Source organism: Phyllostomus hastatus, unplaced genomic scaffold, assembly GCF_019186645.2.
Source record: "Phyllostomus hastatus isolate PE091 unplaced genomic scaffold, TTU_PhHast_1.1 phas_contig_40, whole genome shotgun sequence".
In the NCBI taxonomy this organism is placed as follows: Eukaryota; Metazoa; Chordata; class Mammalia; order Chiroptera; family Phyllostomidae; genus Phyllostomus; species Phyllostomus hastatus.
The window spans coordinates 2,401,145-2,416,656 of record NW_025333872.1 but is presented as its reverse complement, the minus strand read 5'-3'; the positions used below and the strand labels follow the sequence as shown (position 1 = coordinate 2,416,656).

The 15,512-nt window shown below is 52.5% G+C and overlaps 1 protein-coding gene across 4 annotated transcripts in view; it reads left to right on the top strand.

Annotated features, from left to right (window-relative positions):
- The window catches only part of BTBD9 (BTB domain containing 9), a 454,104-nt gene that overhangs the window by 425,556 nt on the left and 13,036 nt on the right, over positions 1-15,512 (top strand). For all 4 annotated transcript variants that reach the window (XM_045843294.1, XM_045843293.1, XM_045843295.1 and 1 more), the window contains exon 10: positions 6,712-6,790. In XM_045843294.1, coding sequence (XP_045699250.1) covers positions 6,712-6,790 — 79 coding nt within the window. The remainder of the gene's footprint in view (positions 1-6,711; positions 6,791-15,512) is intronic.

The following is a 15,512-nucleotide window of genomic DNA, read 5'->3' as shown; positions in this document are numbered from 1 at the left end:
CCATGTGGATGGTTTTGTGGGCCTCACTGCAGGTCATCAGACAGGGGTTAGGTTTCCCTGGGGGACCCCTGCCCACTTATTCCGGCCCCGCTCTGGCTGCCTCCTCTTCCTTCCCTGGAGCACTCTTCCAGTTCTGCGTGCCCATTTTCTCCTTTCCTGTGGGTCTTAACTCAGCTGCCCCTGTACCAGAGAGTACTTCTTAAAGCTGTTACTGCAGGCAAGGCTCCCCGCTCTGTCTCCTTACACTGCTCTGTTTTTCTCCGTAGCCCTTCTTTAACTCAGATGAATGTTTGTCGTTCTCTTCCACTAGAATGGAAGCTTCTTGAGGGCAGTCTGAAACAGGGCCTATTCCATGGGAAGCACTTGATAAATATCAATGAGAAAAAGACAGGAGGGACAGAGGGAAGGACAGTGGATCAGTATCCCAAGATCTTTCCTCTCGGGCTGGTCAGTCTCCTGCCTGGGGGCTTAAGCCTGGATCACAATGGCCTGAATGCCCAGGACTGTCCACCTGGGAAACTCACCTTTGTGTGATCCCTTGCTCTCAGCACCTATAGGGTCCCACCCTGCTGTGCCTGGTGCCCCCAGAGTCCAGGCTCTGTGTGTTCAAAGACTCAAGTGAAATCCCTGTCCGCTGCCAGGTGTCAGGGGGCCCTTCCCCACTGGGTTGGGCGGAGGACAGGGGAGCTGGAGAGCCCACCTGTTCTTTTTCCCTGCTTTCAACTAGTGCTCTTGGTTCAGCCCCCTGCACACCCTCATCATCAGAGGTGGCTGGTGAGTCAAGGACACCAGCCTTTTCAGGTTCTGCAGGGTGAATCCGCCTGCTCCCTATGTGTTTTCTCTCTGAGGTGTTGATGCAGAGAAATGGTAACATCTCCTTATCCTTTCCCTTTCTCTGCTTTGTGCTCATATGTATGTGTGTGTGTGTGTTGTAACACATATGTTAGATATGAAGCGTTTATTAAGTTTCCTTCCTGTGTTTTTAGTGGAGGAAGCAAAGATTAACCCCTGCGATTAATCTTGGCGTGAGGTGTCCCACGCTGGCCAGAGGCTTTCTTGTCTCCGTCTCCCCACTGCTCAGCAGGTCTGCTACAGAAAAATCCTGACCTTCACGTTCTCTTGACAGCACAGGCAGCAGAGTCATGTATTCCCAGGGCCGAAAAGACCAGGCACCCTTGGCACTGGATCCGCAGCATCTCCAGAGGAGGCAGGACGAGGTTTAGGCTGGAGAGCCACTCTCAGTGGTCTTTCTCCTCTAGCCCTTAGGGGCCTGTGAGGTGGTGTCCTTCATCCAGAGCCACGAGCACAACCCTGCACTTACAGACAGCGACATTCCTCCCCCACCCGGCCACTCTCCTGTCCTCCGCTTGCTTCCCACAAAGACACAGCTGTCTGGAGCAAGCGGCACCACCCGGCAAACCCACACCCCCACTGAGAGGAACTCCACCTTTCCCCATAATTTTTGTATTTTCTGTTTAGATAATTCTAGAATCCTCTGGCAAATTCTCACATACACACAGATGTGGTTTTAGTCCCTTTCTTCTTCCTCTTTCTTTTTATTTATTTCAAGAACTGTTTAAAATACAGAAAAGATTAAAGAGTAGTATAACATTCTCTCATATACTCATCCCCAGAATTGGCTAGTTCATATTTTCCACATATACTTCAAGTCTTTTTACTTTAATCAAAGAAATAAAACATTCCAGTTAGTGTTGAAGCCTCCTTTGTGCCCCCAAAGCAATCCCACTCCCCACCTCTCCTCGGAGACAGCCACTCTCGTGAATTGGGCGTACGTCCTCCCAGAGCATTTAAAAGTATTTACCAGCATGTATGTTTTCATGAGTAACCTGTGTACAGATTTGTGTGTGCGGTCCCACACGATACGTAGCATCCTCTGACTTGCATTCAGTAAACCTTGCGTTTTCGAGCCCTCCGCGGAGTGTGTGTGTGGAGAGAAGGAGCACCTGCCGATCCTGCTCCCTGCCCCCATTTTCCGTGTGTGTGAATGTGAAGACCTACTGCGATCAGCCAGCAGTTGTGATGCCCGCTCCCTGTGCCAGGCACCTCTGTTTGCTTGTTGAATTCTTACCCCAATTTCACACAGGGAACTGAGGTTTCAGGGGACTGTCATTCACCTGAGGTCATCTTGTAATCCACCGGTGTGGGGAGGGTGTGATCTCCAGTCCTGGAGTCGTGACACCCACACTGGGTGAGGTGCTGTAAAACTCTGGGACTCGGGTGGCAGTGAATAGTAAGTGCCCCAGCCCCTCAATCATTCGAAAGTTTCCACTGTGACCTTTGGTGGAAAAAGCACCAACTAACAGTCATCAAATCCGGCTTCTGTGGTTGACTCCACTCCGTGGCTCTGGGGTGCTCACAGATGACTTACCTTCTCTTGCTGCCTCAGTGTCCTACCTCTGAAGTGGGACTGCAGCTGGTGCCTACCTGCTGAACAGACTGCATTCGGGGCCAGCGAGAAGGGTCATGGTTGTGACGTGCTTGGGAGCGGCACAGTGCTCTACGGAGGGTGGCTTTCAGGAGGGCACGCCGCCGCCCCCCTTCTCATGCTCCTTATCGACGGCCCACCTGCCATATTCCAGCCACGTCCCCGTGATTTTATATTCATTACAGCGTTTAATCCTCACTCCTCAAGCAGCAGCGCTAGGGAGATTGTTTTAAATTTCTTGCTTTTCTAGCTTGTTTAATTACTACTATGGCAACAACATCATTTTTTTAGCTTCATGTATATCATACTTCAGCCTCCTTGTGGGTTAAATTAAGTTTTATGGGTGGGCCTGGGAACCCAATCAAAATGTATAGCTTTATTTCTCTGGAAAAATTCCTTTTGAAGCTTGAAACAACTGATTACAAGGGAAATTTTAGAACACCACCAGTTCGTGAGCTGGGACCACTATATTGTGTGCACTGTTTTCTAATCAGTTCAAGGAGGGTAGCGGGTCTCCCCACGGAGATTACAGACTTCCTAAGGGCAAGCACCACAGCTGTGTGGATGCCCATGACATCTAGCTATTTTGTCTGCCTCTGAGAAATGGGTGCTGATGGGGATGCCTAGGGTTCCCTGGGGACCTCTGCAGGAGTCATTAAATCACACACTGTCCACCTGGATGACTCACGGGTGGGGCCCAGGGGAGCAGTGTGTCTTGTCCAGGCTCACTGAGCTGAATGGTAATTATAGTAGTAATCGATGTTTTACATTTGTGAATGTACGGGGTCCGGGACAAATGACACCCCTGTTTTATTACAGAATCTCTTATTACAAAATCATAAGTTTGTAATTCTGTAACATAGTAGTATCACATTCAAGCACTCCATGTGACATTTTAGGTGAAATGTTCAAATTAAAACTATAGGTTATTACACCTATATTATTATCCTACCAACCACCCTCAAGCAGGTGTTACTTCTGCTGGACCTGTATTTAATCTTCACTGAAATTTTTTTGATAGTCATTGTTATTATTAGATAAAGACACTGAAGTCCAGAGAGGTAAGCAGTTTGCCTAAGGTCACGGAGATCATTTCACTTTCACAAAAGAGACATTCACACGCCTACAGCCTGGCTGCAGACCCCAGGCCGTCAGCCCCCGAACCACACCACCTCTCGCCCTCGAAGGACCAGGGCTAGAATCCGCTGTCTCGGCCGTCACCTCAGTGATCCTCCCAACTGGAAACATCTCGCGTGCTAATACAGTGATGGCATTTTCAGTTTGTGTCATGGGATCAGTATTAAATCCTTAGGCAGTAGTAAGATGGGTACTTTTTTTTAATGATTACATATACTCCCTATCAAATTCGAATAGTACAGAAGTACAGTAAATATCTCTTGAAATTCTTCTATCCAAAGCTAAAAGCTTGATCAACATTTCGGCCAGCATTCCTGTCGACATCTTTCACTTCCTGCGTGCGTAGATACATGTTTACAGTGTGCTGTGAGTGGGACCTCATTCTGCAACCAGGGGGTGGTAATATGTCCACCAGCACTGGACACATGAGGAATTACAGCTCAGGAAAGGGGATGGACTCCTCTGGCGGACAGCCAGCGAGGGCCGAGGGCCGGGGCGGGGCTTCGGGCTGTGCGGGCTTTGATGGTTTGGGGGTAGTGCCCACGGCAGACACCACATGTGTCCTTTGACCCCCGAGGCTCCCGTTCAGACACCTCCTCCCAGCCCCCGGGCCTCCCTCTGACTGAGTGGGTGCCACGCCCCTGACGCTGCCTTCCCTGCCGCAAGAGAGATCGGAGTGACTGCGAGTTCGAGCGTTCCTGCAGCGCCCGACAGAAACGGCATTCCAGCCTCTGAGCCGGCTGAGCGATGCGGCGGCGTCCGACCCTGTGAAATCTCGGCCGCAGCCGCCTCCTTCGAGGATGCAGTGATCGCAAGCGTGGCTCAGTCACGACGGTGACACGCATGCTCCAGCGCCGCCTTTCCCGTGGAGCAGCATCCAAGGTTGTTTTGAAGCCGTTGAGGGGAAATGGAATCTGATATTTGGGGAGGGAGACAGGCTCATTACCTCATTCTACCCACTCACTCCCTTCCTACTGATACTTTGGCCTTAGGTTTGGTATCCAGTTTTGCTGAAAATGAAATCATCTATTCAACTCTCAGGCTGTGTTAGTGAAAATGAACTCTAATGTGATTAGATATTAATGTACTGTAATGGAGGATTTGTATTCAATTGAAGCCTTTGGATCTTATTACTCCACAGATGCTCTCCCCTGCTCAGGCTGCTGCCCCGTCTCCCCAACAAAGCCCCCAGCCCCCACCCCAGCCCACTGCGGAAGCCTGGGGTCCCATGTGTTGGGGGGGAGAGGGCAGGAGAGCAGCCGCCAGTGAGAGGAAGGCGCCCGGATGAGGCCTCACCTGCCTCCCTGGGCCTCTGCCTCTTCCTTGTGGGAAGGGCTGGGCCCCCGGAGGCTGAGGATCCCGCCTGCACTTTCAGAGCCCCCAGCATGTTGTGAGGACCCTGAGCTTACAAGTGTCAAGTTCCACCTTTACATCCAGAAGCACTTGAAGATTTTTTTGGTGGGCCTGGGGATAGAAAGCTAAGAGCAAAACCTTTACCTCCTCCACTCCCACCCCTCCCCACCCCAATCCTTTCTGTGACAAACTTGGACCTAATCACTGTCACTGGCTATTGTCACTTACCCTAGTCCTGTTTCCGGTACCTGAGGGGTGATCTGAGAAGCAGGGACATGATGGGACCTGATGCCCGGCACAGTGTGGGCCCCCAGACCTGCTAGAAGGACGTGAGTCTGTCACGAGTTACATGGCTTGGCTAGGAAGTGACAGCTGGGCCTGTGTCGAAGCCCCACAGGGCCCACCTGGCCCACCGGCCACAACCCACCCAGCAGGCTGCCCAGGGAGCCGAGCGGGTTGGGAGGACAGCCCCCCCGCCAAGAAAATGGCCAGGGACGCGAGCTCTAGGGGTGGTCAGATGGCATCCCCTTCACGTGTGAGGAATAGCGTTTTTACAAGGAGAGTGATTTTTCTTGTGCTGTTTCCAGAAAACTGCTTTCAGAGGAACACACTTCGCACACAGGATGGTAACGACTTTTTAACGACCCTGAGGGCCTGGTGTCCAGGCAGCAGTGCTTCGGTCTCAGTGGGAGGCTCGTAGTGAGAGACAAGATGGAACACCTGAAACCAAAGAGGGAAAAACAAACCACAGATACATATATTTTCTTTGGTAGCACTACTTGGTAATTAGACAATGACAGGGGACAGCTTCCCAGCAGCTGGCATCTCCACTGTGTGCACAGAGGAGGGATGGCACAACCTCGAACCCCTCACATTCCTTACAGAAAACACTGCTGTCGCGCGTAGTCGTGGGTGTTGTGCCCTCCCTGTGCATCCGGGGAGCTGTGGGCGGTAAACCGAGGGCAGGGCTCCTCCTCTCAGGGCTGGTTTAAGGCTGGTCTTTAAGAAACCTGGCCTAGGCCCTGTTGACCCCGAGGAACTGCCTTTAAAATATTGGGGCTGCTTTGGGGCCCGCCCAGAGCCTGGGAGTCTTGAGAATACGTCGCTGTTGCCGTGGGGTGCACTGGGGTCAAGAAGGCGGGGTGGAGGCCTGTGGGAAATGGCCTCGCCCTCCCCAGGTGCCACCACTTGCAGGGCAGGGCCGGGGACGTGGTGGTCAGGCGGGAGAGCTGGGGTTTGCACCACAGTGAGTGACCCCACTTCTCTAACCAGAGTGTGGGACTCCACAGCCCTCCCTGCCCTGCCCACAGTCCTGCTCTGATTCAAAACCCTCCTCTTCCCGGAGCCCTCCTATGCAGCCCGCACCTGCTCGGACACGGCCGTCCAGCCAGCGGCCCTCCGCGGTAGGCCCCGAGTCACGGAGGGGGAGATGTGTCGTATGAACTCCCACTGACCTTGATCTCTTTTCTGTTAGGCCGCACTCTCTCGTGACGGGACCTTGGTCTGTACTTAGTGCTTGTTTGTGAAAAGTGTTATAAGAACCTGTGTCACCTTCACAGAAGGGTAGAAGCACCTTCTGTAATGAGACTGGGATCTGAATGGGTGCTAGATACTTGCCACCTCCCTCAGCCACACAGCGGGTGCTGCCCCGCCCCGCCCTCCACCCCTCCTGTGGCACAGCCCAGAGAGCAGAGGCCATGCGGACCTTCCCTGTGTGCGTGTGCTCGGTTACCTGTGCCGTCTAACCAGGCGAATGGCTGTGCTTCCTCTCACAGGTCCTGGCAATCAGTAACTTTCGAAAGACAGCCTGCCTCCTTCATCCGCATCGTTGGAACACACAATACAGCAAATGAGGTAAGGGTCTCCTTTCTCAGAAGATGCTGTGATGTTTCGTGATGCGCAGGTAAATGCTACACCCTGAGTTAAGTGGAACCGTTTGTCCCACCCGCTCATGGCCCGTTATGGAGACAGCTTGGTATAGAAGAAAGTCCCGCTCTCACACGGTGGGGATGTCATCATCGTCTCTGAACGTCTCTTCGCTGGCAAGTGACAGCCAGCTCCTGTGGCTTTGCCTACTCCTCCTGCCTCTGTGGAACTGGAGACCACAGGGACCTTGAGGGGTCAAGTGCCCTGTCCTCAGAGTCCTCCATCCTCCCAGAGGACAGTTATTTCAGAGGTCCCTTGGCCCTCTGAGGTGGTGTTTAAGGAACCCCAGCCCCACAGGGGTGGTCATGGTACGCAATTGCTGGTTTGCTGTCTGTCTGCTCGGTCCCGTGCGGGCTGCACAGAAATGTTTCTGATGGAGCCCCTCCCTCCAGGCCTGCTCCTCCCCTGGCCCCACGCCGGGCCCCCAGGGACAGGCAGCCATGCCAGCGGACCACACTATTTGTAGGTGTCCCTTCACCTTTGGGTGTAATGAGGAAAGAGTGGGCGGGTTGTTTTCACTCATTTCTGGCGCCCGAGGTCAGGGAGGCAGTCGGGTGGGGTGCCTGGCACTGCCATGTTGTTTTGTCTGGAATGAAAATGGCTCAGAAAAAGGGCATGGGGCTCCTCTGGACTGGAAAAGAGGAGACAGTGCCTACAGGGCTTGCAGATGCCCAGACACTGAGTGTGAGGGAGGCGCTAGCGGCGACTGCACTGGGGCGGCAAGCGCCAACTGGGACGGAGCCAGGCGCACCTGGGCTGCAGTCCCCGCAACAGTGTGGAGGCCCGCTGGGCTCACAGAGGCCCCTCGGGGCTCACTCGCACAACTTCAGGTGAGAATAGCATCTGCTTCAGTTTTGAGTTTAAAATAATCAATTCATAGTTCATTCTTAAGTGAGAGAAGACTGGTGTCTAGCCGATTGCTGTGCTGCCAGCTTAGTCTGCTCATCCCTTGCTTTTGTCTGTACAGACGTGTGTTCAGTGCACACCCCTGAAGGGCCACTGGTTAAGACAGGAACTGGGAGGAACAGTAAGGCTGAAACTTCGGTGGTAAAGGAAAGGCATCAAAGTAATAACAGTTCTGCGATTTTACCTTAATGTGGTCTCTTTCACACCTGTATGGACCAGCCTCCCGGGCAGGCAATCAGGGCACCTGCATGGGGCTCCTCGCCCAGAGGGGGACCCTGGGCTGGAGGTGGAATGCACTTCAGCACCACCTTGAAATTCTTAGCAGTTTTGTTGTCGCCGTTTTTGTTTGTAACGGAAGCCCAATGGGACAGCGAAACACCCACCCAGATTTTGGAGCCTCACTCTCAGGCCTGCCTCCGCCCCTCTCGCTTTCCCAGGACGGGTTCTCAGCTGCCCACTCTGGGACCCCCAGTGCCTCCCAGTCACCGCCTCCCTCCACTGTGATGGGCACTGGCACGTTGGCAGGGGGTCAGGTTCGGGTAGGAAGCCCGAGTGCGCACAGTCACTGGGTACGGCCCCGGCTCCTGTGTCTGCCCTGGCCTGAAGAGTCCCCTGTGCCCAGAGAGCAACACAGTACAGAGCAAATGCAAACCCTGTGATAGGTCAAGAGAGAGACTGGAAAAAAGCTTTTTTCCTGCTTTTTGAGTAAGAGGTTTCTGCATGTTATAAAGCTGGTCTGAGATTTGTATGTTGTGTTTGTTGAATCAGAATCTCCGGGGCACATCAAGGTTGCTCTGGTACTTCAAAAGCATTTTAAAAAGTGAGAATATTGTGATATTTTATATTCATTTTGCCTTTTTAGTTTTTAGAATAAAAATATTACACCCCTACAATGTGTTTCTTGCAGAGAACTTGTAAATAGAAGCCTGAAACTCTTTTCTTATCTCTTTAATTCAAGACAAACCTGAAAATTCTAAAAGTAAACCAGATGATAATTTATAAAACACTAAATTAAAGAATTCTAAACAGCAGTTCATAAAAGCACTTTTTTGATGATGTAACAAAAGTAAATTTAAATCTACATTGTAATACATATAGGATCCCCATATTTTTTTAAATTTTGCCAGTAAATGCCAGTCTTTCTTGCCACTTAAATTTGTTAGCTAAAATGAAATCATTTTATTTGCAGTCACTTGTTTCTTATATAAAACATAAAAAAGACCAGATTTTTCTTTAATTCCTGAGAGGGACTGCGCAGTTATGTGTTACAACAGAAGAAACCCTTAAGGCACAGGAGGCTGAGATGCCCTGCAATGCGTCTGGGCGTCCCCGCCCCTCACCTCGGTGACCAGATGGGGAATGACGCCCCATCGCACAACTCTGAAGTGGGGGCGCAAGACCTTCTCTCCCTGATGAGTTTCCCAAAACTGTCTGTGTAAGGGGCCCAGCCACTTCAGACCAGCCTGTGTGAATGGGTTGGCCGCTGTGATCTGTCACATTTGGCCGATGAGCAACTTGATCAGCTGCCTTAGTGAGTCAGTTGTTGATCAAGAAAGTAAGTTCAGCATAGTGTTGCCCACTGGGAAACATCTTAAATCCTTAAATAAATAGTGGCCGATCCTGGGTCATAAGGCAAGATCCACGAAACATATCATTCCCAGAGCACACAAGAGGCCACACAATACCTGGCTGGGCAGCTCAGTTAGAGCCTGTCCCCACAAACAAGGCTGCAGGCTCGATCCCACCGGGACACATACAAGAGTCAACCAGTGAGCGCATAAATGAGTGGGACGATGAGTCGAGGTTTCTCTCTCTCCCCACCCCCATTTCTTTCTCTCTCCAAAACCAATAAAAAAAGGCACGAAAAGTTAAATTTCACTGGGCATCAAGCATGCAGCAAACCATCCCAGAGAATGTTCTTTACTGCAGCATAACTGGGTTCTGGGACATCATTTGGAGGAAGTAACATCATCTATCTCAGGCATAGCAGGAATGTGGTCAGCCAGTGTGGCAAAGAGGGGTGAGGGACAGGGCTGTTGTAAGGGAAGGGGGTAACTTGGTTGGCAGAGGCAGCCCTAGAGGAGCACCCAGATGTCGCAGACAGCCGGAAAGGAGGCCGGGCAGAGTCAGGGGACCAGGATGGGCTGGGGTCCAGGACGTGTCTAATCCCGAGTCCCATGGGAGCGAGAACCATGCCACCAGGAAGTTGGAGCTGGAGCGTCTTTGTCACTGTGGAGGGCATGTGGAGGGGAGGCGGGGTTTCCTCGGCCTTGCCACTCAGGGTTGCCACTCAGGGTTGCCACTGCTGGTTTGCCAAGCCGCATCAGTGGCCTCCCCTTACTCAGAGGCAGAGCCCGTTTCCATGCAGACACTGCGTGTTCAGCAGCCCGAAGACTTGGGGCTGGTCTCAGGAGCATAGCTGGTCCTGGTGTGTAGCATAGATGTGAAGCTCGTCTGTGTGACAACAGAGAGAAATGTGGCTGAATAACCTGCCGCATCTCCGGGTAATTCTGTCTTCTTCAGGTGCTGGCCCATCCAGAGAGGGAGGGTGCGAGCAGGGGACGGTGGGGAGCGTGCAGTGTGGAGGCTCCTGGGAGTTGAGCATTCAGAAGAGATGGAGTTGGGCTGTTCTGGCAAAAGGCCTGCACGGTGCCTAAGTGGTCATGGCAACCAGCAGCTGTGCAACGGTGGCCGTGGAAACTGCCCTGACTTTCAAACATCTGGCTGCTATTGGAGTAGCAGAGGCCTCCCAAGCTAAGGCAGATACAGATTTCCTGCCCATTGCAGATATGTGTCTGTGTGGCTCTAGCCGGCCCGGCCTTCCTGCACGCAGGGCTCAGCATCTCTCCGCTGCACGTTAATTTCCCTCACTTCTCTCGACGGGGCAGGAGCTGGCTCCCAGGTGACAGCAGCCTGAGCAGTCTGTGGAGGCTCAGATTTCTTGATCCTCTGTCTTGGCATGCCTCTGATTTCCTGTGGCATTTCATCCCTCTCCTCTGGGAAGTGTATGTCTGCTGCGGGCATCTGTCGCTCATCTTCCTTTGTGAGCACTGCAGCAACGAATTTGTTTAATGTTTCCGCTACCTTTATGACTTCTGTCAGTGAATTCCCTGATGCTTGCCTCTTAAAAGTGGCGCCATTCCTTCACGACCTCCTGCTCCTGTGTACCCGGTGTCCTCCTCGTCCCTTGCCCTCACTCAGAACAGTTCCCCTTCATCCCCGTGTGCGTGCGCGTGTGCGGTGCCCTGCTCCGCTCTCCGCTCGGTGCGCCCCCGTGCCTGGCACACTTTCCACCCGTCTCGTGTTTCTCCCCTGCACTCTCGGGTGCCTGTTTGCACATCCTGTGTGCCCCTCTCGAGGGCTCCTCTGTCGGTCTGCCACACTTAGCACTGGATGGCAGACACACGTCAGCTTGTCCTCCACCATAGCCCCTCGCCCTGCTGTCCTTCAGTTGTTTTCACGCGTGTGCTTCTCCCCGGTGCCTGAGCCAGGAAGATCCGTTGTGGCCCCTTCCTCAGTCTCCTCACGGGGTGTCTGGGCCCACCTGCCTCAGCTGCTGATGGACTCTGAGCTCCGCAGGAGGCATTTCTGCCCATTTTCTCATGTCAGGAAAAGGTTAGAAACTGGCCCTTGTCATCACCACCACTAATGTCACTGGATCTGAAGTTTCAGCTGCAGTGACTGTCAGAGAGCCACACTGGTTCTGATACCACACCACTCACGGACCCTTCATTTCGTTTCAGTGATTACCACAGCAAAGTGACAAAGGCCACTTCCGCATCCTTAAAGAGAGCAGGCGGACCCACGTGAAGCCTGTCCGTAGCCCTATGAAAATCAGCCAGTGTATCAAAAGAAATAGGAGTTATGTTTGTTTGTTTTGTGGCTTTTATGAAAAGCTGGGTTTGAGAGCAAGTTTTGGTGTGATTTTTGTTATTGGGCATTGAGCTCATGGCGTAGACGACCCCAAGAGTTAAAAAGGACTGTAGGAAAACTAGCTCGGCAGCACAGAGAGACTGGGCTCCTGCCCTCGAAAAGCCATGTGAAAGGCTTTGCCGAGTCAATAACGAAGCTGAAGATCATATTGACAGTCTGCAGCCAGCTCTCAGGGTTCCATTTACTTATTGAATTTATGTAGCGGAGGAGAGAGGCTGTGTTGTGTTTATCTTTACATCTCTGGCACCTAGCGTGGTCCTGGCGCGTGGGCGCACAGAGCACCTGCTGGCTGCATGAGTGGGTGGGTCATTCGGTCTGTCCATCTCTGCTTCTCCCCGTCAGCCAGCCAGATAAAGGGAAAGATTTAGTAATTCAGTTTCTCATCATTCCAAGGCAGAGTTTCTGTAGTCACACTGAGGAGTTTCTTAAACCAGAAACTTTTGTAAATGGAAAAATCTGTATGCTAAATACCTCAGCATCTCCTACTTTAGGAGGTAATAATAAAGTATAATAACTAATATTTACTGAGCACTAACTATGTGCCAGGTCCTATTTCAAGCCCTTTATATTTATCGCACTGTGTAATCCTCATGTGAAGCAGGTTCTACTCTCACTGCATTTTAAAAATGAGGAAACTCAGTGCCAGGCACTGATGAAGCCGAGGGGCTGTGGGCAGTTCTCATCAGTGCTGTGGCTGTAGAAACGGGTACAGTCACTTTGGAGAACAGTTTTCTGCCAGAGTTAAGTATGTGCAACCTGCCCCATGACTAAGCATTTTCACAGCTTTGTATATAATCTCTAATGAAACTCTTGTACAAGTTCAGGATTCAGGAATAAGGGTGCTCACAGCAGCACTATCCATACCAGACCTACAGGGACCCCTCCCAATGGTGCAGCTTCCAGAGAAAGGACAAGCAAAGTTCATCATGTGGTCCGAGGGGGCCACCATCCGTGCGAAGGAAAGAAGCCAGACACATAACAAAAAATGCATATAGTAGGGTTATATTCATACAAATGTCAAAAAATAGGCAAAACTAAGCTATAACATTTAAGATACATATACAGGTGGTGAAAGCTTTTTTTAAAACAAAGGAATGATTCTTATTAAAGTCAGAATTGTGGTTTCCTCAGGCAGGCCGGCTCAAATCAGGAAGAGTCATGCGGAGGGACCGGGGCCCCAGCCCTGTTGCTGGTTCTTGACCCAAGTGGGGTGTACGTGCTGTTGTACAGTGGTTACATGCCATGCATACAGTAGGCATTTCATGCACTTTTTAGTGCATGGTTTTCATGATAAATGTTTTGCTTTCAGCAAAATGGGAAAATTGATGAGGAAACTGAAGCTGAGCCATGTTAAGTGATTGGCACAAGTCTCCCTACCCACTGTGAGTGGCAGAGCCAGGATTTGAACCCTGCCACTATGGCTCTCATGACTCAGGCTGCTCCATCTCCCAAAAAGGCATAATAAATAGCAAGGCGGCGCAAACAAGCCCAGCTCTGCCGTGGCCACATTACCGAGTCAGACCTTGGTGAGCAAGTGGCGCCTGTGGCCGGCTTGTGCCACAGCCCAAGCTGCATCTAGGAGGCAACCGAGGCAGGGCCCTTCATTGTGGGGGTCACAGGTCCGCTGCCGAGAGAAGTCAACCTGCGTGAAGAGGACCTTAACTCCAGGGACGGTGCGAGTGGCAGTCAGTGTCTGAGACCAAAGCACAGGGGAGTGTGCCAAAGCAGAGGCTGGTGTGGGTGGGTGTGGGCCAGGTGCTGGGGAGGGGCTTTCCTTGTCTACAACAGGGGTCCAGGGAGCCGTGAATGAGATGTTGCGTGAGGGCTTGGGAGAGTGGGAGGGTGGCAGACCCCTCCTCCTCATTGGATGCTCTGCCCGTGCACCTGCCGCAGGAGGCTCCCCGCAAACCCAGAGGCACCAGCAGATCTGAAGGTCCAGAAGCGGCTGCTGGAGCTGCCCTCCAGGACCACTCGGCGGAGCTGGCAGTGAGGCACAGTTTATTTACAGGCCCTGTCAGGCCGGCGAGTGGCTGTGGGCTCCCAGTGCCATCCCTGTTCCCATAGCAACATGTGGCTCTAGTGAAAAAAAAAAAGAGAGAGAGGGATATGGACTCTGTTTCTAAATAAAAACAACCAGACCTCCTTCCTAGCCTAGTAATCAGTATTTACCAGCCCCCAGCCCCTAGGTCTGATCACGTCCCTCGGCTCCCAGAGGGTTTCCCCCAGAGCGTCCTCTGGAGGAGGCCCTCTAAGCCCTGAAGATGCACCTCCGTCATGTGCCGGCTCCCAAGGGCAGAATTCCCAGTCAGTCGGTCAGCACTAGAACTGGCATCAGGGGCAGAGACTGAAAGAGCTCACGCACAGGCGAGCCCCTCCCTCTGTGACATCAGGACCTGCAGAGAAAGACACAGTTCCAGCCCTCAAACCCCTTCTTCAACAAGGAAACAGAACCCGGTGTCCAAGGGTTGCACGTGGCAGTGATGGGGAAGGGGTACTTGCAGATAAAACCCGCTCAGAGTAGAGACAACTGAAAGAAACCAGGTTTGAGACGGCATCTGGGTGCCCTGTGCTGTGTACAGAGGCAGAGGTGGCGTTGGCAGGGGCGGGACTAGGTGTGGGCCAGAGAGAGCATGAGCACTGCAGCAGCAGGCCCCAGGACAGGCAGCCCAGCCTGCATCGGCCAGTTTGCCGATGGTCCTGGCAGGAGGCTTTGCCTGGGCCCTACTGCAGTGCACTTCTTGAGGGCACAGACAGTGGGATGGCATCCTTGTGTCCGATCACTCAACCCAGTGTCCAGCACACAGTAGGCACCCCCCCCCCCCCCGCCAATAAATCAGACTAGACCAGAGTTTGGGTGCAGGGTTCTGAGGGAGATCAGCTCTCAGGACTCACTCATGACCACCTGCATCTGAGGAGCGAGGGAGAAGAGAAGATCATATCATGGCTGCCGTCCCCTGACCTTGGGGGATGGTAGGGCTATGCTGGCTGTGAGGAAGCCTGGAAGCATTTATTGCAAGAAAACAAATGGTGAGGGGTGGTTAAAGATAAGCCATCCAAACAAAAATGTGAATTCAAGGACTACACATGCAGACAATGGTCAAGGTCAGCTGCCCCTGAAGAGTCAGGCCAGGAAGAAAGGATCCAGAAGTAAGCCTGAGAAACAGCCGTAATGACCAGGGCAGGGAGGCGGGGGAAGGCTGAGGAGGGCAGACAAGTGCGTGGAGACCTCAGCACTGGGGCCGGCCTCGCCCCAGCCTGCTGCTGTGGTCCCTGGCTCTTGGGACACCCGTATTTAAAATAAGGAGAGTGAGCTACATCTTAAAGGTTCTTTTCCAGTGAGATAGGTAAAAAGCAGAAAAATGTTTAATTTGTGGAATAATTCTAAAAGATCCTTTTGTAGGCATCTTTATACTTAAATGTCTATTATGAAAGATTTTATCAGGAAAAGAGAGGGACATGACACAACAGTGAGTAATGTCACTGTCCCAAACACTCCACAGCCCCCCTCAGGCCCCCGGAACTGGAGCAGCGGTGATTCTGCACCGGCAGCTGGCCGAGGGGAAAGTGCCGGAGCCTCTGAGCAGTGAGGGGGACGAGACATCAGCTGTGGGGATAACTCACGGGGTCCCGCTGCTGAGCCCGCAGGTAGGGGTCAGGCCTGAGATCTCCGTGCAGCTGGAGCTCTTCCAGACAAAACAGGTGCCTGTCACCTGGCTGAAGTGAGGGGCTGCCCAGGACAGCCCGGCTACACCCGGCCGTCCCAGGAGGCTGGGGCTGCAGCCAGGCTCCCATGATGCCTGTCCAGCAGGGA